We start from the raw sequence: 27,611 nt of genomic DNA, 5'->3' as shown, positions 1-27,611 counted from the left end.
TCTCCGCGCACATACAGGGCCATGGCAGGAATCGACAATTACACAAAGCATCATTTGTATAAATAATTATAACTTTTTGGGAACGGTTCCAATACCAAAAATACTTATATCAGCCATCAGCTGCCAAGGACGGATTGTGATATCTACTGTTTTTAAATATAACCCTTTTCGCTTGTAGTGTCTTGAGAATCCAAACGACGGATTGACCCGCCGCGCTTGCCGTAGGACGCGGTGTCCGCTGTTACCACGGTGACGCAGAGACGCTGGTCTTCAAATCCTTTTATCCGCCAGCTAGCGAGTGTCATCGAGGGGAAATCTCGGTTTCAGACCTGAAGTCGTTTGTTTAGTTTACGGTGTGTTTGACGGCTGATCATGGCGGGAGTGTTAGACGCGCTTTGGGAGGACAGAGATGTTCGCTTCGACATCACACCACAGTAAGCTAACGGGCAGAAGGAAAGCTAGCGTTAGCCCACTAACAGCGCTAGCGTTAATTGTATAGAAAGCTAGCTACACTGAAGATAAATTAAATTAAAGCCAGCTATATCATTACAGTGTGTTATACATATTACTGAACATAGTGGTCTTTGTTATAGACTGATATGTGGAGCTCAGTCTTTAACACACTAGCTATGTTAGCCCAGTGCTGGGTTTTAAGTGGTCTAGTCCAGGGCTTCTCAAACTGGTTACATCATACCTCTTTAATTATAACATAAATACTACACACCCTCAATACAGATTTATTTTATGAACATAATCCTAGTATTATTGTTTATTATTATCATCATATCATATTATATTATTATTATTGTTGTTGTTGTTGTTATCATCATCATCATCATCATAACAATTATCTAAATATGTTCAACAATATTATGAATATTTATTAGAGCCAAAGAGCTTTTTATTCCTGGACTTTTCACTGACAGCACATATTAAGTCCATTAAGACATTATTTTGTACTCCGAGTCATTTTTATTATTGAGGTTTGGATTAAATCCTTTCAGTTCAAGTGACCAGTCAAACAGGATAATAACTCCAGTCATAAATATAACTGCTTAGATAATGGTGGGTTGTAATTTCTACCACTGTACTAAATTTATTTCTTTTTTAAATCACAGACCCCTGGGGCTCCACTTGGTGGTTAAAAAACAAAAACAAAAAAACAATGCCATTTGTACATTTTGTTAGTTCTTCTTCTTCTTTTTTTAATTTTTATTTTTTACTTGATTTCAGACAGATGAAAACCAGGCCGGGTGAGGTACTCATCGACTGTCTGGATTCAATTGAAGACACTAAAGGAAATAATGGCGATAGAGGTGCTTATCTCATTCAGATTTTATATATATATATATATATATATATATATATATATATAAATAATGTATGTATGTATGTGTGTGTATATGTATATATACACACACACACAATCCCAATTCCAAAAAAGTTGGGACACTGTGTAAAATGTAAATAAAAACAGAATGCAGTGATTTGCACATCTCATAAACCATATGTTATTCACAATAGAACATAGAAAACATATCAAGTGTTTAAACTGAGTAAATGTACCATTTTAAGAAAAAAATTAAATTTTGAATTTGATGGCTGCAACATGTCTCAAAAAAGTTAGGACGGGGCAACAAAAGGCTGGAAAAGTAAGTGTTACTAAGAAGAAACCGCTGGAGGAACATTTTGTAACTAATTAGGTTACTTGGCAACAGGTCAGTAACATGATTGGGTATAAAAAGTGTATCTTAGAGAGGCAGAGTCTCTCAGAAGTAACGATGGGATGGAATTTGTATGGAAGCATATGTTGCTCTAAAACCTGTATAATCCTTTCAGCATTGATGGTGCCTTTACAGATGTGCATGCTGCCCATTCCATAGGCACTAATGTGCCCCCATACCATCAGAGATGCAGGCTTGTGAACTGAGTGCTGATAAAAATCCTGATGGTCCCTCTCCTCTTTAGTCCTCTTTAGTTTAGAGGTTCATGGTTTACAAAAATAATTTCAAAATTCGACCAAAGAACAGTTTTCCACTTTGCCTCAGTCCATCTTAAATGAGCTTTGGCCCAGAGAAGACGGCGGCGTTTCTGGATCATGTTCACATATGGCTTCTTCTTTGCATGATAGAGTTTTAAGCAGTATTTGTGGATGGCACGGTGAACTGTGTTCACAGACAATGAGTTCTGGAGGTGTTTCTGAGCCCATGCAGTGATTTCCATTACAGAATCATGCCTGTTTTTAATGCAGTGCCACCTGAGGGCCCGAAGATCACGGGCATGCAATATTGATTTTCACCCTTGTCCCTTGCACACAGAGATTTCTCCAGATTCTCTGAATCTTTTGATGATATTATGTACTGTAGATGATGAGATATTCATAGTCTTCGCAATTTTGTGTTGAGGAACTTTATTCTAAAATTGTTCCACAAATTGTAGATGCAGTTTTTCGCAGATTGGTGAACTTCTACCCATCTTTACTTCTGAAAGACTCTGCCTCTCTAAGATACTCTTTTTTTATACCCAATCATGTTTCTGACCTGTTGCCAATTAACCTCCAGCGGTTTCTTTTTAGTAACACTTACTCTTCCAGCCTTTTGTTGCCCCCGTCCCTACTTTTTAAAAATTTTTATAGATGTGTTGCGGCCATCTGATAAAATGGCCAACGAGTGTACATACAATGTAGGCTTACCTACTGAACTAGCCAATAGTTTATTGTCACGTATCGTGACGGAGCGGAGATAGGACGGATGCAAGTGCAGTATGACCAGTTGTTTATTTTAAAAGAGAGAGAGGCAGACAAATCCAAAACGTGATCCATAAACGTAATCCAAAACTGGCGAAGGTCAGGCGATCGGCAAACAGGCATACACAGGGTTAAACATGAATCAAGGTCGTGGTCACGGAAAACAGGGTCGATAAACAAAACGAGAAACATGAACTATGACGAGGAACTGGGAGCAGATAACCCAGCGTGAACTAACTCTAAACATGGAACGTGACTATGACTACTATATGAACTAATCTAACTCTACGATAATCTTCCGCGTTGTGTGCTGGGAGGTGCGCGGTATATATGTGGACATGATCAGCGTCTAAACTGCTAGCAGCTGAGGGCAATACAGACACACGTGAAATCCCAGCCAATGACAGAACAGGGAGGAGACATGACAGAAACATAAACAAAACACACGTGTCCAGATGTCACTACTGTCAACAATGGAAAAGCAGGTGCTCGCGCATTTGCACTTAGAGCACGCTGCTTCAAGGGGAAATCATGACAGAACCCCCCCCCCCAAAGGCACTCCTCCCGGAGTGCCATGAGTCATCCCATTTCATTGGCGGCCCCGGCCCCCTGGGCTGAAGGTCCCAAGCAGAGCCAGGAAACCGCACGGTGTTCTTGGCAGCGCAGGGAAGCGGAGCGACGTCCCTGACTGAACAGGGAGGCAGAGTAACGACCACAGCTGGGCAGACAGGCTGAGCGAAGTCCTCGGTGGAGCATGAAAGCGGAGCGACGACCACAGCCGGGCAGGAAGGCTGAGCGAAGTCCTCAGCGGAGCATGAAAGTGGAGCGACGTCCTCGGCAGGGCAGGGAAGCAGGGCGACGTCCTCGTCGGAGCATGAAAGCGGAGCGATGTACCCAGCTGAACAGGGAAACAGAGCGCAGTACTCAGGAGTGCAGGAAAGCAAAGCGAAGACCCCTGTAAGGCCAGGGAGAGGGGCGTGGGTCTCCATGAGGCCAGGGAGAGGAGCGTAGCTCTCCTCGAAGCAGGAGGGGGGAACGATGTTCGCCATGGAACAGGAAGGCTGAGCGACGACCTCAGCTGAACGGGGAGCCTGAGCGACGTCCACAGCTGAGCAGGGAGGCTGAGCGATGACCTCAGCTGAACAGGGAGCCTGAGCGACGTCCACAGCTGAGCAGGGAGGCTGAGCGACGTCCACAGCTGAACAGGAAGGCTGAGCGACGTCCACAGCTGAACAGGGAGACTGAGCGACGACCTCAGCTGAACAGGGAGGCTGAGCGACGACCTCAGCTGAACAGGGAGGCTGAGCGACGACCTCAGCTGAACAGGGAGGCTGAGCGACGACCTCAGCTGAACAGGGAGCCTGAGCGACGACCACAGCCAGGCAGACAGGCTGAGCGAAGTCCTCGGCGGAGCATGAAGGCAAAGCGACGTCCTCGGCGGAGCAGGAAAGCAGAGCGACGTCCTCGGCTGAACAGGTAGGCAGAGCGACGACCACAGTCGGGCAGACAGACTGAGCAAAGTCCTCGGCGGAGCATAAAGGCAGAGCGACGTCCTCGGCGGAGCAGGAAAGCAGAGCGACGTCCTCGGCTGAACAGGGAAGCAGAGCGACGTCCTCGGCGGAGCAGGGAAGCAGAGCGACGTCCTCGGCGGAGCCTGCAAGCTGAACTTGGCTGGTCATGTCAGCAGACTGGGATGTGAGCAGAGCTTGGTTGTCCGTGTCAGCAGACTCGGGCGTGAGCAGAATTTGGCTGTGCGTGTCAGCAGACTCGGGCATGAGCAGAACTTGGCTGTGCGTGTCAGCAGACTCAGGCTTTGGCAGAACTTGGGTGGTCGTGTCGGTAGTCTTGGGCGTGGGCTGAACCTGGGCGACCGGGTCGGTAGACTTGGGCGTGGACTAAACTTGGGCGACCGGGTCGGTAGACTTGGGCGTGGGCTGAACTTGGGCGACCGGGTCGGTAGACTTGGGCGTCGGCTGAACTTGGGTGACCGGGTCGGTAGACTTGGGCATGGGCTGAACTTGGGCGACCGGGTCGTTAGACTTGAGCGTGAGCAGAACTTGGTTGTTAGGCTTAGATATTAGCGGAGCTTGGTCAACTGGATCAGCAGGCTTGGACATGACATCAAGAACTTGAGACTTGACTTGGACTTCAGAGACTGGAGACTTGACTTGAGATTGGACTTGGACTTGGACCTCAGGGACTTGAGACTTGACTTGGATTTCAGAGACTTGAGACTTGACTTGGACTTCAGTGACTGGAGACTTGACTTGGACTTGGACCTCATGGACTTGAGACTTGACTTGGATTTCAGAGACTTGAGACTTGACTTGGACTTCAGAGACTGGAGACTTGACTTGGACTTGGACCTCAGGGACATGAAAATGACTTGGACTTCAGAGACTTGAGACTTGACTTGGACCTCAGGGTTGAGCTCTGGTGCTGGAGCCTCCCTGTTGACCTCTAGCTGGAGCTCGGCAGGTGAGCCCACCTCGTGGGTCTCAGGTTCGAACTCTGATTCTGAGGTCGCTACGTTGACTTCTGGCTGTAGTGTTATAGGGGCTTTTCGGTGTAGACGTTTGTGCTGACGCCAGCTGCTCTTGAAGCATTCTTTGGAGCAGAAAAATGCTTCTTGGAGGCCCAGCTTCTTGCAGGTGGGACACTGAAGCCGAGTCCCTCTCCCGCAGCCCTCAGTCATACATCGCGGAGAATTCTTCCCCGCGTTGGCCAGAACATGAAGTGGATCACTGGTGACTGCCCTGTCAATTCCCTCATAATAGAGGTTGAATGGCAGGTCAGCCTGGGGCTGTCCATTGACTCTCCACCCCAGTAAATCCAAACCATGAAGTTGTCTGGGCTGCGTGAACTCCTCCATAAAAAGTTCCGCAAACTGAGTGACATCATGGAGGGCTGGCGACCCAGCACTCACCAGCTGCTCCGCCCAGTCACGGGCCGGACCGCAAAACCTGAACACCAGGAACCCGATCCACTGTCTCTTAGAAGGCTTGGGATATGCCAGGCTGCAAAAATACACCTGGCAGCTAAACAGAAACTCCAGCGGGTAGCTCCCCAATCGCGCTGTCTCTGATGGAGGTTCGACGTCGTACCTTTGGGGAAATTGCACGGACGAAAAATGCGGCCAGTAATCCGAGCGTTCCCCGATGAGGTATTGTCCTACTACTTCCCTGGTTTCTGTAGCGTGACTTCTCTCTCGTCCTCGTGCTGCATCCATGTTGAGGCGGAAGATTCTGTCACGTATCGTGACGGAGCGGAGATAGGATGGATGCAAGTGCAGTATGAACAGTTGTTTATTTTAAAAGAGAGACAGGCAGACAAATCCAAAACGTGATCCATAAATGTAATCCAAAACAGGCGAAGGTCAGGTGATCGGCAAACAGGCATACACAGGGTTAAACATGAATCAAGGTCGTGGTCACGGAAAACAGGGTCGATAAACAAAACGAGAAACGTGAACTATGACGAGGGACTGGGAGCGGATAACCCAGCGTGAACTAACTCTAAACATGGAATGTGACTATGACTACTATATGAACTAATCTAACTCTACGATAATCTTCCGCGTTGTGTGCTGGGAGGCGCGCGGTATATACGTGGACATGATCAGCGTCTAAACTGCTAGCAGCTGAGGGCAATATAGACACACGTGAAATCCCAGCCAATGACAGAACAGGGAGGAGACATGACAGAAACATAAACAAAACACACGTGTCCAGATGTCACTACTGTCAACAATGGAAAAGCAGGTGCTCGCGCATTCGCGCTTAGAGCACGCTGCTTCAAGGGGAAATCATGACATTTATTAAATATTTTATCATCCACTAACACATTGTATGATCTAGTAAGCAAAATAAAATAAAAGTGATTCATAAGTTTGTATGAGGAGATACTGACTCTTTTTATTCCATTTCTTGTTAAAGGAAGACTCCTGGTGACCAATTTAAGAATCATCTGGCATTCTGTCGCCTTGCCAAGGGTTAACTTATGTAGGTGTTATCTATTACAAATGTGAAATATAAACATAGCCTATCAGTGTCCATAAGAATTGCTAACTGTATAGCCTGCACCCCATGACACTTTTTTTTTTTAAACTAATCTACAGCTGTGGGATACAATTCCGTCATAAACATCACAACAAGAACAGCAAATTCAGTAAGAACACTTCCTTCGTGTTTTCATCATCGATCAGTCACCTTGGGTTTAGACTTTAGAATTAATGTGTTGTGTATGACATGAGGTTTGTAACTGTTGCAGAAATTGCGGGGACAGACTGAAGCTCTCTACATCCTGACTAAATCAAATAACACAAGATTCGAGTTTATTTTCACCAACGTCATTCCTGGAAGTCCAAGACTCTTCACTTCTGTCATTGCTGTACACAGGTATGGAGTCACACCTATTTACATCGTGAACTTCACACCCTGGGTTAATCAGCTCTGACTCATTTAATCATGTCACCCATATAAACAAGACTGCAGATACAGTGGGGGATATAAGTAATGGACATATGGTAACGACAAGCCTTTTTATAGGCCATCAATTTACAAACCCAGCTGATATTAATTTGCACAGATAGGGGGTATATTTGCTTACGGATTTCAGCTGGTTCCTTGCTTTTATTACACATAACTTTATTTATGGACTTTAATGTTGTGAATTCTTTATATTTCTGGATGTAGGTGAAAATTTCATCTGAATAGCCTCGTTTGTGTGTATTTATTTATTTATTTATTTACTTACTTACTTACTGAAAAAAAATGTTGACTCGTTCAATACTTATTTCCCCCACTGTATTTGAACTGATTATCTATGAATAAAACACAACAGTGTGTGCTGTTATAGGAAAATTATCAACAATGTGTTGTTGTGATGCTACCTCAGTACTACTCCGCAGTTTTATTTTATAGATTATTTTCCAATAACAGCATGCCCTGAAGTGTTTTGTTCCTCTTATACCACAGCATTTTACCAAAGCTAATAATTTTTTTTTTTAATTTATTAAAGCATGATAGATCATCATCTTTTTTTATACATTTATATTTAGTATAACTATAGTTATAGTTAGTTCATATGTTCCCTCACCAGCTTCTCTTTTTTCTCTCTCTTAAAATTAATAAGACCAAAAAACTGGACACTGGGCTCTCCTTCCAAAAATGCTAAATAAATGACTCCTCACAGAAAACTTCACCATATCAACAATTACACATTTAAAAAAAAAAAAATTCAGTTTACGTGAAGTGTCCCTGTGTAAATGTTATTGTAGAAGTGATAAGGTATTGCAGCCAGAACAACTGTGAGAGCTAATGTTATGGAAAATTAATCAACATCTTCTGACCTATCAGATTTGAAAAATCAACAGCGATACATTATAATGGTTTTTAAGTGAAGATCTAAACTGATTTTTTATTTTTATTTTCAGAGCTTATGAGACGTCTAAAATGTACCGGGATCTCAAATTAAGAGCAGCTTTGATTCAGAATAAGCAGCTGAGATTACTGCCACGCGAACAAGTGTATGATAAAATCAATGGAGTTTGGAATTTATCCAGTGATCAGGTACAATTGCCATTAGTATTGGGAAATGGGATCGGATAAATGCTTTACAATTTTGTTTCGTTTCCATAAAGTCGGATTTGATAATTTGTGTAATAATTGTGTAATAATTTGTGTAATAATTTGATAATTTCGGATTTGTGTTTTTGCAGGGTAACCTGGGCACGTTTTTCATTACTAATGTGAGGATAGTGTGGCACGCCAACATGAACGAAAGCTTCAACGTCAGCATTCCCTACTTGCAAATAGTAAGTATTTAATCTAGTAATTCTTATTCATTGTTGTTAAAATGCATTCATTAGAAAAGATCTGATTGTCGTTCTTTTGCGAAGCGCTCTATAAGGATTAGAGACTCCAAGTTTGGACTTGCGCTTGTGATCGAGAGCTCTCAACAGGTGGGTCTGACTATAAACTCAGCAATTCAGATGTATAAAAATGGTTGAATTTTTTTTCTTTCTAAAAACAGATTGCTCTTTCAGACAGGTGGATATGTACTGGGTTTTAAGATCGATCCACTGGACAAGTTACAGGATGCCGTGAAAGAAATAAACTCTCTTCACAAAGTCTATTCTGCAAACCCTATCTTTGGTGTGGAATACGAGATGGAGGAAAAGGTAAATGAAAAGATTTGTGGACAGAAAAAGTGATATTAGGTTCTTAAAAAACGAAATTGTGTCTGTAGCTAATTTGTCTACATGTCTGATGTGAACATAGCCACAGCCGTTGGAAGAGCTAACAGTGGAGCAGCCTCCTGATGATATAGAGATCGAGCCAGATGAACAGACTGATGCTTTTACAGTGAGTATTTTACACTAATACTAACTCGCTAACACATATAGTCAGCAGAGATGTATATGACTCAGACAGTGTACTTACTTTTTATGTTCCAGAGTATGCAGGTATTCCTTTCACCTAATACGTTTGAATCTCTATTTTCTATTCACTACATCTTCAACCACTACATCACTAAAGTCATTAATGGATTTTTAACAACTGTCAACTTCAAGGAGTTGATGTAAATTCCTAACAAGTCTAAACAGACTTAATACCACTACTGTAATCTATCTCTTACTACGTACACTTTATATTTATCATGGGAGTTTGTATTGTGACATCTAGCTATTAGCAGTCATCTAGTTTGCATGGTCAGAATTATTACCATACTAGCTCAAATTTGAGAGATTAGTGATATAAAGCTGTTATTAGTTAGCCTTAGCTATATATAATGTAATACATATATATAAAATGTGTGTGTGTGTGTGTGTGTGTGTGTGTGTATATATATATATATATATATATATATATATATATATATATATATATATATATATAATATAATGTGTGTGTGTATATATATATATATATATATATATATATATATATATGTGTGTGTGTGTGTGTGTGTGTATATATATATATATATATATATATATATATATATATACACATACATGTCTTTTACTAGAGTATTTATCTAAACGAGTAGCTGCCCGTTTACCACCTCTGATAATCAGCAGAGAGCTTTCTCTCTCACACTCTCTGAAAATAACACCATGCTTAAGCCAGGTATCACAACGATGCATCAGCACTGACTGTTGTTGCCTGGTTTCAAACATGTTTACACTGAAGTGCATTTTTCAATTGTATAACAGAACATTTCATTGCATTTTTTTTTTCCTTGTTACAGGCGTACTTTGCTGATGGGAACAAGGTACGCTGACTACCTTCCTACCTTCTTGCCTAAATGTCATGACTTCCTAAATCATTCTTTAATTCATCTTTATCTGTAAAATGTCTTTTTTAAAAAATCTGTTTTAGTTCTCCATGAACATTTCGTTTTCTTTTAAAGCAACAAGATCGGGAGCCAGTGTTCTCTGAAGAGCTGGGTTTAGCAGTGGAGAAGTTAAAAGATGGCTTCACGCTACAAGGACTTTGGGAGGTCATGGGTTGAAAAATTTTGTGGACAGAAAAAGTGATGTTAGGTGATGATCAGTATAACGTGTTAATCATGAGAGTATTTAAAGGCTAAATGGAAAAAAGTTGTTTTGTATTATTGTTGTTTTAATGTTTACAGAAGTTTGTATTTAATATCTAGTTGTATTTATTTATTTCCAGACTTAATTTATATATTGTGTGTATATAGAATGAAAATTAATACTATTAAATTACTACTATGAAAAATATTACTATATATAGTATGATGAATTACTAACAATATCAGTGTATAGTTATTAATATTCTTATGATTGAATCATGTCAGTTTAAGGCAGAAATAAATGGATGAAAGATTTGTATGCTATCAACTTTCTAGGTGTACTTTGTCAAAAAAAAAAAAAAATTTCTACTAGAGCGTAATAAATCTACCAAAACAGCACCTTGAATTGAGTGTATTTTTAAGAATAGTTAATGCATGTAAGCCAGAATACTTTGTTGAAGAGTATTATGTGGCCTGCCATTTTAAACAATAGTCATCATGAATATTTTAAAGTGTGTCGGTGTAGCTAAGGATTTTAACAAACAGCTCAGTAGCACAGATTAACAGTTCCAACAGCTGCTCTGGGCTGACCTGTAAGCTAGGGAAGGTCAGCTCATAGGAAAAGCAGTCACCATGTAAATATAAACCTGGACACAGAAGAGAAGTCTGAATGAGTCAGCACCTGGACAAGTTGAGTGAGGGACTTTGCCTGTTTTGAGATCATGACATAATTATGGTTGCACAAAACTGGGTTCATGATTCACTTAACACAGTGTATACAATTTTAAGTGACCAATAGATAAAAAGTTGACCTGTGTAAACTTCCTCACCTGAGAATGTGAGTAGCCCAGACATAATTACCCTGCTCACAGATCGCAGTTGTTTCTTTCCGTCTTTGACAGCTGCCTAATGTGACCGTTTTCTAATCTGGCCAACCTGAATTCTTTGTCTGTGATGGGGGGCTATATATAGAGAGGCAGGGTTAAACTGCACCAGCTTTTATCATTGCTCCACGTCAACTCGACCTATTGCTACTAAGATAGCGAGCGAAGTGGAAGCATTGCAATCCAAACATCCTCCCTGATCTACACATACACACACACAGAGCGAGATGGAACCAGAGAGCATAAAAGATGACCTGAAGCTCTATCAGAGCACACTGCTTCAAGATGGCCTGAAGGACCTCCTGAAGGAGAACAAGTTTATTGACTGCGTCCTGAAAGTAGGGGACAGAAGTCTGCCATGTCACAAACTCATCATGGCAGCATGTAGCCCTTATTTTAGAGAGATTTACTTCTCTGAAGACGGCACAGAGAAGAGCAGCCCAGACAAGGAGGTGGTGCTGCAAAATGTAGATCCAGCCATTATGGACATGATTGTGAATTATCTCTATTCCGCAGAAATAGATATTACAGATGACAACGTGCAGGATGTTCTCGCAGTAGCGAACCATTTACAGATACCGTCTGTGTTCACGGTGTGTGTGAACTACCTGCAGAAGAATCTCTCTCTAGGAAACTGTCTGGCAATCTTCCAACTTGGGCTTCTGATGAATTGTCCAAGGCTGGCAATGGCAGCAAGAGACTACATCCTGGAAAGATTTGAGATTCTATACAAGGAGCAAGATTTTCTCGAGTTAAACCCTCCTGAACTATTCGCCATCATAGGAAGTGATGCTCTCATCGTGGAGAAAGAGGAACTGGTTTTTGAGTTGCTAATGAAGTGGATCAGGAAGGATAAAGAGAACCGTGTGAAGCAGTTAGGCGATGCCTTTGAGCACATTCGTTTCCGACTGCTCCCGGAAAAGTATTTCAAGGAAAAGGTGGAAAAGGATGAGATTATCAAAGCTGATCCTGAGCTTGTGAAGAAACTTAAGATCATAAAAGATGCCTTTGCTGGAAAACTTCCAGGAAAGGTAGGAGGGAAAGGGAAAGAGAATGAAGGGAGCGCAATGCCTGGATATCTGAATGACACCAAAAGGCTTGGCATGTATGGCAAGGATCTTATCATGATGATTAGCGACACGGCAGCTGTAGCTTATGACCCTGTTGAGAATGAATGCTCACTGGCAGCAATATCCGAGCAGATACCTAGAAACCATGTCAGCATCATTACCAAGAGGAATCAACTTTATGTTGTAGGTGGACTGTTTGTGGATGAGGAAAATAAAGACTCACCATTGCAGTGCTACTGTTTTCAGGTAAATGATCAAGATCACAAACTATATGTATATAAAGATAATCAATGACTACATGGTGTGATGCTGTCTGACATTAAGCAAAGGGTTTTATTCCCCTTATACCACAGCCCTTTGAAAATGATTAGTCTTTATTTATTAGCGAACTACATACTTTTATCTGTTTATAGTTACATTCAATGTCATGGAACATCTGAAACAAGTTAGTTTCTGCTTAAGAAACACATTACAGCAACTGTTCCCTCACTGGTCTCTCTTGAAGTTAATCAGACAAAAAAAAAGTAGCTGGCCATGTTAATGAGAACCAGAAAGTGCAAACTCTTGAAGACTTTCCAGTGGTGGAAAACACAAGACTCCTTACAGAAAGCTTCAAAGATTAAATAACGTTTTATTTATCTGGTTATTTGATTTTTTTTTAATTAGGCCTAGCTTATTAGATTTGCCATACAAGTCCCTGTGAATTTGCTGTTACTATAGAAACAATAACACATTATTACTAGTACTAGTGCATAGATATAAACCTGTGATTTGAATTTCACCCAGCTCAATTCAATTCAATTAAACAGTGCTGTGGTTTAAATGTATATACATCATTTTTATTGGAAGGTTAATATTCTTAACAATCAAGATGGCAATATAACACTTATGTCTATTACAGCTGGATCCTATTAGTGCAGATTGGATTGCTATGCCTCCAATGCCTTCTCCCAGATGTCTGTTTGGTCTGGGAGAATTTGAGAACATCATATTTGCTGTTGCTGGCAAAGATTTACAGACCAATGAGTCTCTTGACTCAGTAATGTGTTATGACACTAAGTAAGTGTAGCATCCATTACCTCGTTTTCCACTTTATATGAGCCTGGCAATTTTTTTTTTAAAAAGCCCTATGACTCCTGTTTTTTGTTTCACAGCAAGATGAAATGGACCGAGACGAAAAAGCTTCCCCTGAGCCTACATGGGCACAGTGTGATCTCACAAAACGGTCTGGTTTACTGTATAGGAGGAAAGACAGACGACAAGTAGGAACGGTGTTAAAGCAATGCTAACAATACCAATCTAGATCCTGTATAATCTCATAGTTTGTTTCATAGTGTGTGTTTTTTTCTGTATGACAAAATAGGAAAACCATCAACAAGATGTTTGCATATGACCACAAGAAGTCTGAATGGAAAGAGCTAGCTGCAATGAAAACACCACGATCTATGTTTGGGGCAGCTGTCCATAAAGGAAAGATCATTGTGGTTGGAGGAGTCAATGAGGACAGTCTCTTAGCATCGTGTGAGTCCTATGATTTTGGAACCAACAAGTAAGTGCCATTATGTAACATTATATTACATAACTGCTTTTACTGATACAGTACTCTAGACCAGTGGTCATCAACTGGCAGACCATGTGGACAGATGTGGACCCAACCATGTATTTCAGCAGATTGAACTCATCCCTCTGGTTTTGTAAATATTAAACACCAAGCCTCCTGTAGCAGATGCTCACATGCATACAGATGTAGGCACTGGATCAGCAACCATCTACATGGCTATACAGTCCAAAAGTATATAGATACCTGTCCATTATACACGTATGTAGAAGTTCCCCAATGTTGGAAATACACAACTGTCTAGAATTTATTTGTATGTTGTAGCATTAAGAATTGCCTTCACTGGAACCAAGTTTCTATTCCAAACCCGTATGTTATATCAAAATTTGCCTGATATGCCAGCATGACAATCCACAAACACACAGCTTGATAAGGTTGGTGCGAAAATACTCATGGCTTGCACAGAGCCCTGACCTCAAACCCACTGAACACCTTTGGGGTGAATTGGAATGCCACATGTCTACTAGGCCTTATCGCCCTACATCAGTGCCCAACCTCACTAATGCTCTTGTGGCTGACTCAGATCCCCACAGCCACATTCATAAATCTAGTGGGAAGCCTTCCGAGAAGAGTGTAGGCTATTGTAGTAGCAATAGTGTAAATAACTCCATATGAATGCCGTGGAGGGGGGCATGGTGTCTTAGTGGTTAGCACGTTTGCCTCGCACCTCCTGGGTTTGATTCCTGCCTCTGCCCTGTGTATGCGTAGAGTTTGCATGTTCTCCCCGTTCCTCAGGGGTTTCCTCAAGGTACTCTGCTTTCCTCCTCCAGCCCAAACGTGTTGTAAGCTGATTGGCATCTCTAAATTGTCTGTTGTATGCGAGTGTGAGAGTGTGTGTGTGCACGCATGCCAGCGATTGTGCCCTGTCCAGGGTGGCCTACGCCTTGTGCCCAGAGCTCCCTGGGATAGACTCCCGGCTCCCCACGACCCTGCGTAGGATAAATGTTACAGAAAATGGATGGATGGATAGATAATTCCTTGGAATTGGATGTTCCACAATCACATAGGTGTGATGTGTCCACATAGCTTTCGCCATATATTTTATTATCCCAGAAAAGGAATAGTTTTCACAGACTTTAATAGATTGTTATCGACCCCCTACGAAACGAAAACAGAGAAGTAATGAACAGAGCAGTATGTCAGCCCCCCAACCCCTGTGTCAACTTCAAAATAGCTCTCGTCTGTTCAGAATCTGTAGCACTAGTTAAAAGTGGTTAAAAAAAAGTGCCATTACAAAACAAAACAAAACATATCCACTTCCAATTAGTCAAGCATTAAAAGGTAACCACTGATGCCATTCAGTCATATTACTTACTTATCCAGGCCTTTGTAAGCTTTATGTAACTGGACTGTTACAAATTTTACTTGAATAACATAATACACCAGATATATTTTTCTATATTTGTAATTATGCTTTATAATCATTTTTGCCCTGTAGGTGGGAATCCTTCCCTGAGTTTGCACAGGAGAGGAGCTCAGTAAATGTCGTCAGTGTTGATGGAGAGCTTTATGCAATCGGGGGATTTACCATGGTAGGGCAAGATAAAGAGTGTGTTCCATCAGAGATCACAGACATCTGGCAGTAAGTAATCACTACCAGAATCTTGTTATAAGCATTACAGCAAAGATTATGTAATGTTATTATAGACTAACTGTAGCTTTCCTGCAGAAAGATGTCTAACCTTTAGAATACTATTTTTACGATAGGTATGAAGAGGACAAGAAGCAGTGGGCTGGAATTTTAAGAGAGATGCGTTATGCAGCTGGTGCTTCCTGCGTTTCCATGCGACTAAATGCTGTAAAAATGCCCAAACTATAAAAAACAACAACAACAACAAAAAACAAGTCTCTGTCAAGGGACAATTTGTTTTTAGCCTAACTTGATAACTCCAGTTACATGAAGATATAATTTAGTAGTGCATGAGCATGAAACAGACACCACTTTTAGAGTTTTGGATGATTTCACAAGGATGCTAAATATATTCATGTACACTAACTTTTTTCAAAAAAAATTAAAAACTTTTATCTCAAACTTTTATTCGTTTAAGATATTCATTCAGATTGCAAAATTAAATTTGATATTAGGTTATTTATTACAGCAATAATATTTATATTGCAAAATATACAGATATAAAAATAAAAAAAAAATCACAAGAGGCGTTACTGGCAGTGTGGTATTTCTCTTTATTCTTATAGTTTATATAAGGAGAAGAATTCATCGTTTGCACATTGTATGCAGCCCATCAATAGCCACACTCTCCCAGATAAACATACCAGCATGGTATATCCAGAGAATAGTGCATTTTTGGTATCATCATAAAACGTTCAGATAGTTTCAGTGACTCAGGTCACTTCTGTGAATAACTTCTTTCTCAAATATTCCTTCCAGGCATCAGGTGTTGAGAGCTCCATAGAATTCCATTCAAAGTGAGGAATCTGTGTTGGACAGCAGTTTATGAGTCTATAAATCTTCTTCTTTTGTAACTCGGTAGTAGTAAAAGGTACCATTCTTTCTTTACTCACCTGCAGAACGTGATATCCTAAAATCTCCAGATGTCTCTTTCTCATCTGGACGTCTCCTTTAATGTGCTGGGAGTTTTTGCAGAAGGACTTGGAATTCAGGAAGTCTAGAGCAATGCTAAGGAAACAGGTTTCAGAAGAATTCAATTCTATAAATCAGTGCTGTTGAATTCTCAAATCTGATTGGTTATCAAGCAGCTCTGACAGTAGTGCTGGCTTTAATTCAAATCACAGGTCTAAGACTACTAATCAACAGTAATTATATAACGATATATAATTGATATGGTGAAGCTTTCACTAAGGAGAGGTTTATGAATGGAAGGAGTCTCCAGCTCTTAGTAATAGCAAGTTGTATGCCATGGGAGAGTCTTCAGGACATAGGACGCACATTCTCTGTAGCATGACAAGCTGTATTTTTGTCTTATTAACTTCAAGAGAGAGAGGGGGGAAAAAAGAGAAGCTGGATAAGGACTGAATGTTTACAGCTGCTGTAATGCAAGTGATAACAGGAATTTATAACATTTAAATGTAACTATAATAAAAATGATAGAGTCTTTATTGATCACATATACAATACAGCACAGTGCAATTATTTTTTCTTTGCATATCCCAGCATGTTAGGAAGTTGGGGTCAGAGCGCAGAGTCAGCCATGATACAGAGCAGAGAGAGGGTTAAGGGCCTTGCTCAAGGGCCCAACAGTGGCAGCGCTGGGGCTTGAACCCACGACCTTCCGATCAGCAACTCAGAGCCTTAACCGTCAAACCACCACTGCCCCACTATAATCAAAATAATGTCATGTTGTTTATTAATAAATAATAATTTGTAATCATTAGCAAGGTAGTGGCATCACACAACCCAGGTCATTAATTATTTTCCTATAACAGCATGCCCAGTCATATTTTATTCCTTTGCATAAAGGAAACGTGTTCACATTTGTTTATGCATTCCACAACCGAGTGTGCAAATTCCAATGTGTACGTACCGCTTAGCACCTGGAGGTAGCTCTGTCCTCTCATTCTCTGACCCCGAGTCCCAGTGCACCTTGCCTTCTTCATTGATCTGCAATTCGCTCAGTTTACTGTAAGGCACCGCCTGCTGATTGCGATCCAGGACGCACTCGTAGTCTGCAAAATTGATTCAAAAGTGTAAAACTATTCCAACTACTCTCTGGGAAAGGTGTGGTCGAAGGTTAAACTCACCAACGGTGTAGAAGTACGGAGTCAACACTGCGAGTTTGACACAGTTAATGCCTCCAAGCACTTCTCCCAGCATCCTGTGGATCTCCTGCTGGGCTAGATGTACCGACCTGTGGTCTGTGTGTTTCAGAAAAAGAAATTCCATTTATTAGCCATCATGATAACTTGGACATACCTTTTGTTTCACTTGTGGTGCTTTAAAAACAACACTACAATAGCAAAAGCTGCACTACAATAGCAGATATGTATCCTCACTCACCTCTCCTATGAAGCTGCATGCAGTAGCGCTCGTGGAACCAGGGCACCTGGAATTCCGGGCACTCGAGACACACGGCACGGTTCAGCTGCATCAGGCGCGAACGCACTCGCAGGTTCTGAGCACTGGAGAGTGCTGTTAATGGGAAGTATACAGGAAATTGAGCATCACTTAGTGTTGTACATCATGTATTAATAAGTACCCTGTCTACAACTGGTCATTTCAATGATCAAGTATCAAGCATCTCTTCGAGTATCAAGTATCTCTACAACATAGAGATTACAAAAAAGATATTTATATATATATATATATATATATATATATATATATATATTTTACACACACACACACACACACACACACACACACACATATATATATACACACACACACTACCGGTCAAAAGTTTGGAGACACTTGACTGAAATGTTTCTCATGATCTTAAAAATCTTTTGATCTGAATGTACATGATGTAAATGTTTGAAATCGGTGCTGTAGACAAAAATATAATTGTGCCAACATATTCATTTCTTTCATTAGAAAACTAACAAAATACAATTTTTTTAAATGGATGATTTGGAGTGAAATATTCCTGAAAAGCAGCCAATAAGTGTCCAGCATAGGTGGGAAGTCCTTTAATACTGTTTAAAAAGCATCTCAGGGTGATTCCTCAAGAAATCGGTTGAGAAAATGGCAAGAATACATTTCTGGTAATTCTAGACAAAAAGGGTGTCTACTTTGAAGATGCTAAAATATTAAATTATTTTGACTTGGATTTTTTTTCCCAACATAAGAGTTTTGATGACTTTATTATTATTCTAAAATGTTGGGAAAAAATAATAAAGAATGACTGTGTCTAAACGTACACATGTATACATATATGCATAAAGATATAATATTAGATTTAATATGCTAATTTGTGATTTGTCAGAATTACACCAATTTACACCGCTATGAATTTTCTGACTGCTAGAAGGAAGACAAGCATTAAGTAACTGCACGTACTCTCGAGTTGTGCGTCCAGCTTGGCCAGGAAATCCACTCTGAATATTTCTCTGATCAGTGGCTCTGGGAAACGGTTAGTCAGAGCCAAGACATAAGCCAACAGAACCAACATATGAGGGTCAAACGAACCTGGGAATATACAGGACAGAGCGTTTGAGTCTAATTCTAGTTAAATTTTTCTGTAATCAAAATGCTTCCAGTTTTCAAAAAAAAAAAAAAAGAAAAGAAGAACTCACTAATTTTTGGTGTGAAATGTTGAATGTAAGCATCAAATAACTCGTCCACCTTCGGAGAGTCGTAGTTAAGCACACCAAATGGGAGCAAAGTGAGATAAACTGCAGAGTAATGAATCTAAAAGGGATTTTAAAAATATTAAGTATGTATATAAATGCAGAAAAATGCATCCACTATAACACTAAATCATAGTCAGATTTACTGATTATCAAAAGATCGAAAAAGATCTTAAACTATTTGCAACCTAACACAACACCACTTAACCTAACAGCATTTTACACAACAACATCTAGAGTTTACACAGAACATGAGAAACACAGTGCCTGGTCTTTTTCCAATCCTTAAATGTCTAGTTTGGGTGAACCCTTGCCCAATGTAGCCTCAGATTTCTGTTCTTGGCTGACCAGAGTAGAAAACAATGTGGTCTTCTGCTGTTGTAGCCCATTCACCTCAAGGTTTTGGATGCTTTTTTGCTCACTATGGTTGTAAAGATTGGCTATTTGAGTTACTGTAGCCTTCCTGTCAGCTTAAACAAGTGACCAATTGATAAAGCTTACACCTGTAATTATTATATAATAACTATAACCACTCTGAAACGCCATTCATGGAATAAGGAAATAGATTGACAACCCAGATATTAAATAAAATCACTGAAAATCAGCCTACCTTATTTGTGTTCTCTAAGGCTACGTCGGCGATTCGGTCCAGTAATGGAGTGGAGCGGTAGGTGGTTCTGGTCAAAAAGAGGACCAGGTCTAGCATGTTGATCCAGGTGAGCTGACCTGCCAATCTCTGAAGTACCACAATTGTCTCCTCAAGCAGCATCTCCTCAAACCATTCCCCTGACATGAATTTAAGCTCCTCCATGAGCACGTCCAGTCTGTTGGCCGCGTGGACTCGCTCATGTGCACAGCGGTTTAGGTTCTGCAGCAGACGCACGTACTTGCTGTGAGTGCTCTGTCTGTAGGAGGGGTCATTTCGCATCCATTTGGCAACGGCCGTTGTGACTGAACTTAGTCCTACCAGGCTGCACTGAGGCAACATGGCATCAATGCGAGAGAAGACTGACTCCTCGATACGTGCAGAGGGCAGCATGGCGAGCACACGGGTCAGCATGATCACCTCGTATATGTGCACACAGGTCTGCAAATAACTAATAAAGACACGCGTGATGGGATTCAAACACAAAATGTCTATAATTAAATAACAAATAAGAGCTCAAACATTTAATGCAAATACTGCGGCTACTTTAAAACAAGTTGACCTTAAAAGACAGGCACCTTTCTCTACTTCTCAGGCACTTATCTCTGGCTTTCACCAATATACTGACGCATGCTTTGGTCAATAAACACTCCTAATTTAACAGCAAACTCAAAGGAGTATGAAACAAAATGCATCAGTAGATAAATTGCAGTGTTAACAGCGAAAGTAGGCGAACTGAGACACAGAATATGAATCAGCTTGTACAAGTTAATCAGTCAAAAGATGTGAATAACAAATGTTATTAAGCATTGGATGAGACTCACTGGAGCACTATGCTCCTCAGTCTGGAGAAGAGCTCAGGACTCTGACAGTGCAGCAGAATCAGCGCCTGGATGATCTTTGCAATCTCCACTGGCCTATAGACCTCCAGGTTCCTGTGCAGTACAGATGCAATCCTGCAAAATGATCACAATCAATCAACACTCATCTATAGTATATAGGATAGATAATCTATGGCCTAACCAGCCATGTCTCAATATAATGAAGTGGCCTTGACCTCACTGATATATCATTATATCACAGAGGTCACTAATCACTTCTTTCCATAAAGACAGAAAAAGCGAGGATGAATGTCTTACTTATTAATAAGTTGAAAGTTCCGGCTCTGTCTCTCCTCCAATGTTTCCGCTATCACGAGAGCTTGGTGAGAGTTCAGCTGATCAGCCAACTGCAGCGCTGTACTTTCCAACCTGTGACACAAATTCACCAGCTCTAGAAGTTGGATATCAAAAGCACTCGCATTTGAATGGTTCCAACCTGCAATGCATCTATAATTTGAGAATACAACATGTCTTAAATCTGGCAGCATTTTTCAAGTCTAGGTGTTTGTTTTTGCAGTATGTAGACTTGCTGCATCACAGCTCCAGGGTCCCCGGTTCCGTCCTGAGCTCAGGGTACTCTCCCTGAGTCAGTGTGGGTTTTCTCTGGGTTTTCCAGTTTCTACCTAGCTCCCAAAAACATGCTATTACATCTTAACGAGTATGTGAATGGTACTCTATGATGGACTGGCAACCCATCCAGGCTGTATTCGCGCCTCATGGACAGTATTCCTGAGACAGACTCTGGATCGACCGCAACTCTGACTGAGTGGTTACTGAAGATGGATAAATGTATTAAGTAAGGAATAACCCATGACAGACCATGCCGTTATATGGTATGGAAATATCCACAATCCCCACCACCACATGCCCTTTACCACAGCACTTTGCCAACAATTACAATGTTTACATTAAAAGCAAACAACACATTGCACATTTTAATGGTTTATAGTTAAACTTAATGTTGTGGCACGTCAGAAAGATATGTTTTTTTCCTGTCCTCACCTGTGTTATAGCTGCGATAAGCAGTCATTCTTTCATGAGCCTCTCTCCCTCTTTCTATAAACACAACCTGTCATTTTACTTTCTCAGAAACCAAAAAAGGTAAACTCCTCTGCCCTGAAGACTTTTCTAAACTGGAACCTTTTCACTCTTACAACATGTTTAAAACAATAAATGTTAAATAAGCATCTCCTTAAAAAAAAAAGTCACCACAACAACAATTATACATTTTACTTAATTAAAAAACAACCTCTTGGAAAAAAAATCTGTTTATTATTGGTCTTAGATTATGTGAAGTGTCCACCATATACCCTGTGTATGAGCTGTTACTACAGAATTAATAACGTAGTTCCGGCTGTAACATGAAGGACAGGTTATTAATAATGGGCCTGTTCGAATACTTTCTGAGCCACGCTGTTACACAAAAATAATTCTGACCAATCAGATTCGAGCATTCAGCCCCCCTGAGGTATAAACAAAGAATTAACAAAGATTACTCTGACTCAAAATGAAACATCCTACATAAGTAAACAATTATTTATCATGGCTGAGATTCTCAAAAGCATTACAGCACAAATATTATTGTTAAAATGGTAGAGTGACATTGAACACCTTCTCTACCAGTTAAGATGACCTTAACTTTATAATGCTTTTGGGAAAATGGGCCCTGAGACACCATGCACACACTAAATAATGACTTTGTTACACTGCACAATTACTGAGTGGTGCTAATTTATTATTATGTTTTTGATACAACAGGTTAAAAAGAATTTATTTTATTTTATGACTAGCATATCATAAAGAGATATGCTGAAAGGACTGAAACAGGTCCTGGACTGATTTTCCTGCTTTTACCTCTCTCTGGTCGCTGGTCCTGCCAGGGGTCCCAAAGCAATAAAGAGCTTTGTGAAAGATTCCGGGTCAGTGCACGAGTCCATCAGTTCCACCAGCCTCAGCATGGCAGCCTGTCTGAAGTCCCAGGTGCTGAACGGCAGTGACTGATACAGTGTTACTATAATACTAAGGTTCTCCACATCCAAATTAGGGACATTTTTACGGAGAATGCAGCTGCACTTTTCCAATAAGGGCCGATGGATGCACTTGGTATGTCGGAGGAATTGTACTACCCTCCTGGGATTGTTGTAATGGAACGTGTCCATGCTGTCTAATAAAACTGCAGCTTTATCAATCAGCGCGTCACGTAAGTGGGCAGATATCAGTGAAGAAATACTGATCATGAGCGTGGTCAACACTCTGAGAAAGATAAATAAATATTATTTGATGTCCATCTGTATAAAGGACTTTGTGACATTTTGAAAGAGAGAGAGAGTGAGAGAGAGAGAGAGAGAGAGAGAGAGAGAGAGAGAGAGAGAGAGAGAGAGAGAGAGAAAGAGAATCAATACCTGGCATCTTCTATCGAATCCAGTCTCTGATTCACAATCTCAGTAATGTGACCCATCAATGGACTGTGGTGCAGTCCCAGGTCATTCAAACAAATAGATAACTTTGACAGAGTCGTCATGGGGAATCTGTAAAATAGAAAATGCTTGGGTTTAGGCATAAAAACTTAAACATAAGTCACATAGAGCTGGAAAATACAGCAATAAAATATTGATACTGTAATAAATTACAATCAGTATATCTATAACACTAATTTTTATATAGCTGAGTGAGCAGTAAATGATGTATTTTATACCAATTATTTCATTTTTCTAATTTACTTTTGTGGGTGATAAATGATTACTGATAACGCACACTGTTCTGTGGCACTACTGTTTTGCTGGCACCAAATATAATAAGGAATCATATATCTCAAAATTCCCATGCTGCATTGTGCATACTGTGTATCGCAAACCTTTTTTAGTGTCATGATATATTTCCCAGTCTCTTAGAGTCACCCCTACCTTTCTAATCTGTTCCAGGCTTCAGTCACCAGCTGCTGGATGAGAGAGTCATGTGGTTCGATCTGAAGTCTTTAAAAAGAGAAACACAGGAATGGATGAATAGATGGATCAATAACATCAGTGGTTTTCCATCATTATACAGCTGCATATGCAACTGATGCACTGCCCATGGATTGTGAATGGGAAAAAGAAAAAGGGGGAAAGGATTATGCATTTTGCAATTTACTAACAAAACATGTCACATGAAAACACTAGATCTATCCCGGAGTACCACAAGTACGATACAGAAAAGAAGAAGGTAAACTCTGCAGCAAAGCTTCTGAAGTTTCAAAAGTGGGGTTTGAGGGACGTCGATGTGTCTGTGATTGTTTATATTTTGGCACAGCAGAAAAGCTCATAACATACAAAAACGTTGGAGATAAAAGTTTATAGAGAACATTTACATTTTGCATCACATTCAAAAGAAAAAACTTTAACCAATATTGGTTTGATTGATTTCATTATTAATATCTTAACATAGCCAAAGCACTATTTTTGTTACTTGTCATAATGAAAAAACATCTATATCTATATATTATTTTGTTTTACAGGAATCCACTCGGCTCTGTGTGCACATGTGTGTGTGTGTGTGTGTGTGTGTGTGTGAGCCAAGAGCCAATTCTGTGTTATAAGTGATATTATATATATATATACCTGAGGCCACCATAAAGTATGTCCACCACCGTCGCATCATCCATCAGGCTGATCTTGTTCTCAGCCAGAACTCGAAGTGTGAGGAACTGTGGATGAGCCCGGATCAGTTCGACCGTCCGCAGCATTTCCGGTCTCTCCCTCTGAAACTGCCACAGCAGACCCACGGCAAAGCCTACATGACTGACAGTGAGCTTCGCCTTGTTCTTGCTCACCACATCAAAGAGCTGGTCCTCAGCTGTGCAGGCCCGGAGCTGCCCCAGGACATGGTCTTGACACACAGTGCCATGATGAAACAGTCTCTGAAAGTCACAGCGCACAGAGCGGAGCCTGAGCATGACCGTAGACCAGGGGCAGGTCAGGAAAACAGCCTGCTCTTCATAGTATACTCATAGTTCAGAACTGGGTCTTCTAGAGCTCAGGCAAGGAGATGAGATGAGAAACGGTGCAGAAGGAGTTCATAGGGTCTGGACTCTGGTTTTGCTGATTTTGTGCGTCATGGCTTTAAGGAGAAGAATTACTACTAGAAGGCTTCCTATTCACGCTGGCATGAACACAAACAGAATATATACCATAATATATGGATGAGTGTACTACACCGGAAGTTGGAGATGTAGCAAGGGTCGTCAAGGTAACAAGAAAGCCTTTACTCTAACCTGTCACATCACAAACAGGGAGTAATTATTAAGTATGAAATATATTTAGATGTTTTGTAAATATGTCACAATAAAAAGAACTGAAACTCACTCAAATTGTGTTCACAAGGACATGATATGGCTTCATAGTGTTACCAGGCATGTTTGCCCTGTCCTGGGCCCGAGAGCTGGCTACTCACGTGGGGACTTTTTTTTTTTTAAAGCTAGCTAGCTCCTAAGCTCAGTGTGTAAATATAATAAATTTATGGCATGAATTTATTTTACACTAACTACAGTGTCAGAAGGATAAAGCCAGGCTTTTTTAAGAATAAAACTGTCTTTAAATGTCTCGAAATAAACTATCTGAGTTGCCATTTTTTGGTAAGTGGCTAGTTCGGCATGTTCACTTTAAACAACTACTTCCGGATTCACAGTGTGAAGACCCTAAGGAGAATATACAGCCAGGACGTCAAAATAAAGGTCCTTTATTCGCAACAACTTTGTATTTGGACTTCAGAGGTCGAATGATACCAAAATTATATATATTATTATTAAGGTAAGCAAATAAATAAATCAACAACTTTTGGGTCTGTTAACTAGACGGGGGCAGTCAAGTTTTGACAAAGGTTTTAATAAATTTATTCATTAATTCATTCAGTATCATCTTCAGTAACCTTTTTTTCCTGGTCGCGGAGGATCGCGGAGGATCCAGAGCCTATCCTGGAAACACAGGCAGTGTAGTAATACACCCTCTTATGCCAATTAATCATGCAGCACCGTGTACACATTCACACACTCATTCACACCTAAGTGCAATTTAGAGTCAACAAGCTGCCCATCCTGTTTTGGGGAGGTAGGAGGAAAGTGGAAAACCCAGAGGAAACCCATACAGACATGGGGAGAACATGTGAAACTCCACACAGACAGTAACTCAAGCCCAGGATCGAACAGCGAACCTTGAGCCGTGAGGTGACGGCACTACCAGCTGCACCACCATGCCACACATAATTAAAATTATAACAAATGTATTACTTTATTAAGGTTGTGATTTTGTTAATGGCTTTGCATTTTCACTAATATTTATATTTGTATAAATGTACAGTGCTGTGAAAAGGTATTTGCTCCATTCTGATTTCTTTTGTTTTTGTTTATATCTCATACTAAATCGTTTTAGATCTTCAAACAAAACACAACATAAAACAAAGGCAACCTGAGTAAACACGCAATACAGTTTATATATATTTTTTTACTGAAGCAAAAAAAAAAAGTTATCCAACACCTATTACCCATGTGAAAAACTAATTGCCCCCTTAAACGTAAAATCTGGGTGTGCCACCTTTAGCAGCAATAACTGCAACCAAACGCTTCTGATAACTGGAGATCCGTCTTTCACTTACTTCTAGGACTAGGACTTACTTCTATGCTTTGGATCGTTGTCTTGCTGCATAATTGAGATGTACTTAAGTTTCAACTTACAGACTGAAGACCGGATATTCTCCTTTAGGATTTTCTGGTAGAAAGCAGAATTCATGTTTCCCTCAATTATTGCAAGTTGCCCAGGCCCTGAAGCAGCAAAGTATCCCCACACCATCACACTACCACCACCATGCTTGACCGTAGGTATGGTGTTGTTTTTGTGGAATTCGGCATTTGGTTTAAGCCAGATGTAACGGGACCGCTGTGTTCCAAACAGTTCCACTTTCAACTCATCAATACACAGAACATTCTCCCAAAAGGTCTGAGGATCATCAAGGTGTGTTTTGGCAAAATTCAGACTAGCCTTAATGTTCTTCTGGGTTAGCAGTGGTTTTCGCCTCACCACGCTTTCGTGGATGCCATTTTTGCCCAATGTCTTTCTGATAGTGGAGTCATGAACAGTGACCTTTATTGATGCAAGAGAGGCCTGTAGGTGCTTTTATGTTGTCCTTGCCTCTTTTATGATTTGCTGGATGAGACGTTGCTGTGCTCTTCGAGGAATTTCGGAAGGTCTGCCACTTCTGGGAAGGTTCACTAATGAGTTTTTTAATTTGGAGATAATGGCTCTGACTGATGTATTTCAATCACCTTCTTCCTCATCATTTCTGGAATTTCAGTGTGTTACTGGATAAGACCTTTTAAACAACTTCATGCTGTTGAAAAAGTGCTATTTAAGTGTTGATTTGATTGAACAGGGTTTGCAATAATCAGGCCTGGTTGCGTCTAGTCCAGCTGAACCACATTATCAATGCAGTTTCATAGATTTGGGGATTTAGTAACTACGGGGGCAAATACATTTTCACACAGGCCCAGTTGTTATTGGATAACTTTTTTGCTTCAATAAATAACATTATCATTTAAAAACTGTATTTTGTGTTTACTCAGGTTGCCTTTGTTTTGTCTTAGATTTTGTTTTAATTTCTGAAACAATTTAGTATGAGATATACACAAAAACAGAAGAAATCAGCAATCAGCAAATACCTTTTCACAGCACTGTATATATGTATAAATATTATATCTCTGTACACAGTCGTTGATATTGTTCTATATAGATGAAACAAGACAGGGAAAAAAACCACAAGCATCGTGATACAATCAAGACCAAAATTGGCAAAAAATATAGAAACATATTATATTTAAGCAGTCCCTCCAGGATTTTGCAATTTACAGCTAAAAGGTCTCATTTACCAACAAACATCACTTGAGTGTGCAAAACAATTTTGTGCAATTCGCCAATTCAAGTAGTTCTCCA

At 40.4% G+C, this 27,611-nt stretch overlaps 3 protein-coding genes across 5 annotated transcripts; 2 read left to right on the top strand and 1 right to left on the bottom strand.

The window, feature by feature from the left end:
* Nucleotides 1-222: 222 nt before the first annotated feature.
* On the top strand, nucleotides 223-10,685 carry bbs5 (Bardet-Biedl syndrome 5). Of its 2 annotated transcripts, XM_053627274.1 has the most exons (12): nucleotides 225-434; nucleotides 1,234-1,316; nucleotides 6,682-6,747; nucleotides 6,864-6,913; nucleotides 7,016-7,143; nucleotides 8,181-8,316; nucleotides 8,466-8,561; nucleotides 8,646-8,708; nucleotides 8,793-8,927; nucleotides 9,028-9,111; nucleotides 10,001-10,024; nucleotides 10,163-10,685. In XM_053627274.1, the coding sequence occupies exons 1-12, from the start codon at nucleotides 373-375 to the stop codon at nucleotides 10,262-10,264; spliced, it is 1,029 nt and encodes a 342-aa protein (XP_053483249.1). In that variant the 5' UTR covers nucleotides 225-372; the 3' UTR covers nucleotides 10,265-10,685. The 2 variants fall into 2 exon arrangements, with proteins under 2 accessions (XP_053483250.1, XP_053483249.1); XM_053627275.1 differs by lacking the exon at nucleotides 6,682-6,747 and having other exon boundaries at nucleotides 223-434.
* Nucleotides 10,686-11,316: 631 nt separating this feature from the next.
* On the top strand, nucleotides 11,317-15,986 carry klhl41a (kelch-like family member 41a). Its single transcript, XM_053627273.1, has 6 exons — nucleotides 11,317-12,488; nucleotides 13,144-13,301; nucleotides 13,397-13,504; nucleotides 13,606-13,791; nucleotides 15,299-15,442; nucleotides 15,568-15,986. Exons 1-6 carry the CDS (start codon nucleotides 11,400-11,402, stop codon nucleotides 15,677-15,679), a joined length of 1,797 nt encoding a protein of 598 aa, XP_053483248.1. The 5' UTR covers nucleotides 11,317-11,399; the 3' UTR covers nucleotides 15,680-15,986.
* A 40-nt stretch (nucleotides 15,987-16,026) lies between these two features.
* Nucleotides 16,027-25,290, bottom strand: fastkd1 (FAST kinase domains 1). 2 transcript variants are annotated; one of them, XM_053627271.1, is made up of 15 exons: nucleotides 24,996-25,290; nucleotides 24,252-24,904; nucleotides 23,559-23,627; nucleotides 23,058-23,183; nucleotides 22,510-22,908; nucleotides 20,914-21,024; nucleotides 20,599-20,730; nucleotides 19,739-20,225; nucleotides 19,075-19,189; nucleotides 18,839-18,967; nucleotides 17,837-17,968; nucleotides 17,581-17,694; nucleotides 17,364-17,505; nucleotides 16,384-16,498; nucleotides 16,027-16,296 (listed from the first exon to the last, which is right to left on the bottom strand). In XM_053627271.1, exons 2-15 carry the CDS (start codon nucleotides 24,584-24,586, stop codon nucleotides 16,204-16,206), a joined length of 2,499 nt encoding a protein of 832 aa, XP_053483246.1. In that variant the 5' UTR covers nucleotides 24,587-24,904; nucleotides 24,996-25,290; the 3' UTR covers nucleotides 16,027-16,203. The 2 variants fall into 2 exon arrangements, with proteins under 2 accessions (XP_053483246.1, XP_053483247.1); XM_053627272.1 differs by having other exon boundaries at nucleotides 24,252-25,290.
* Nucleotides 25,291-27,611: the final 2,321 nt, after the last annotated feature.

Source organism: Ictalurus furcatus, chromosome 6 (assembly GCF_023375685.1).
Source record: "Ictalurus furcatus strain D&B chromosome 6, Billie_1.0, whole genome shotgun sequence".
Lineage (NCBI taxonomy): Eukaryota > Metazoa > Chordata > Actinopteri > Siluriformes > Ictaluridae > Ictalurus > Ictalurus furcatus.
The sequence above is the reverse complement of the archived record's forward strand: the minus strand, read 5'-3'. Positions and strand labels throughout refer to the sequence as shown.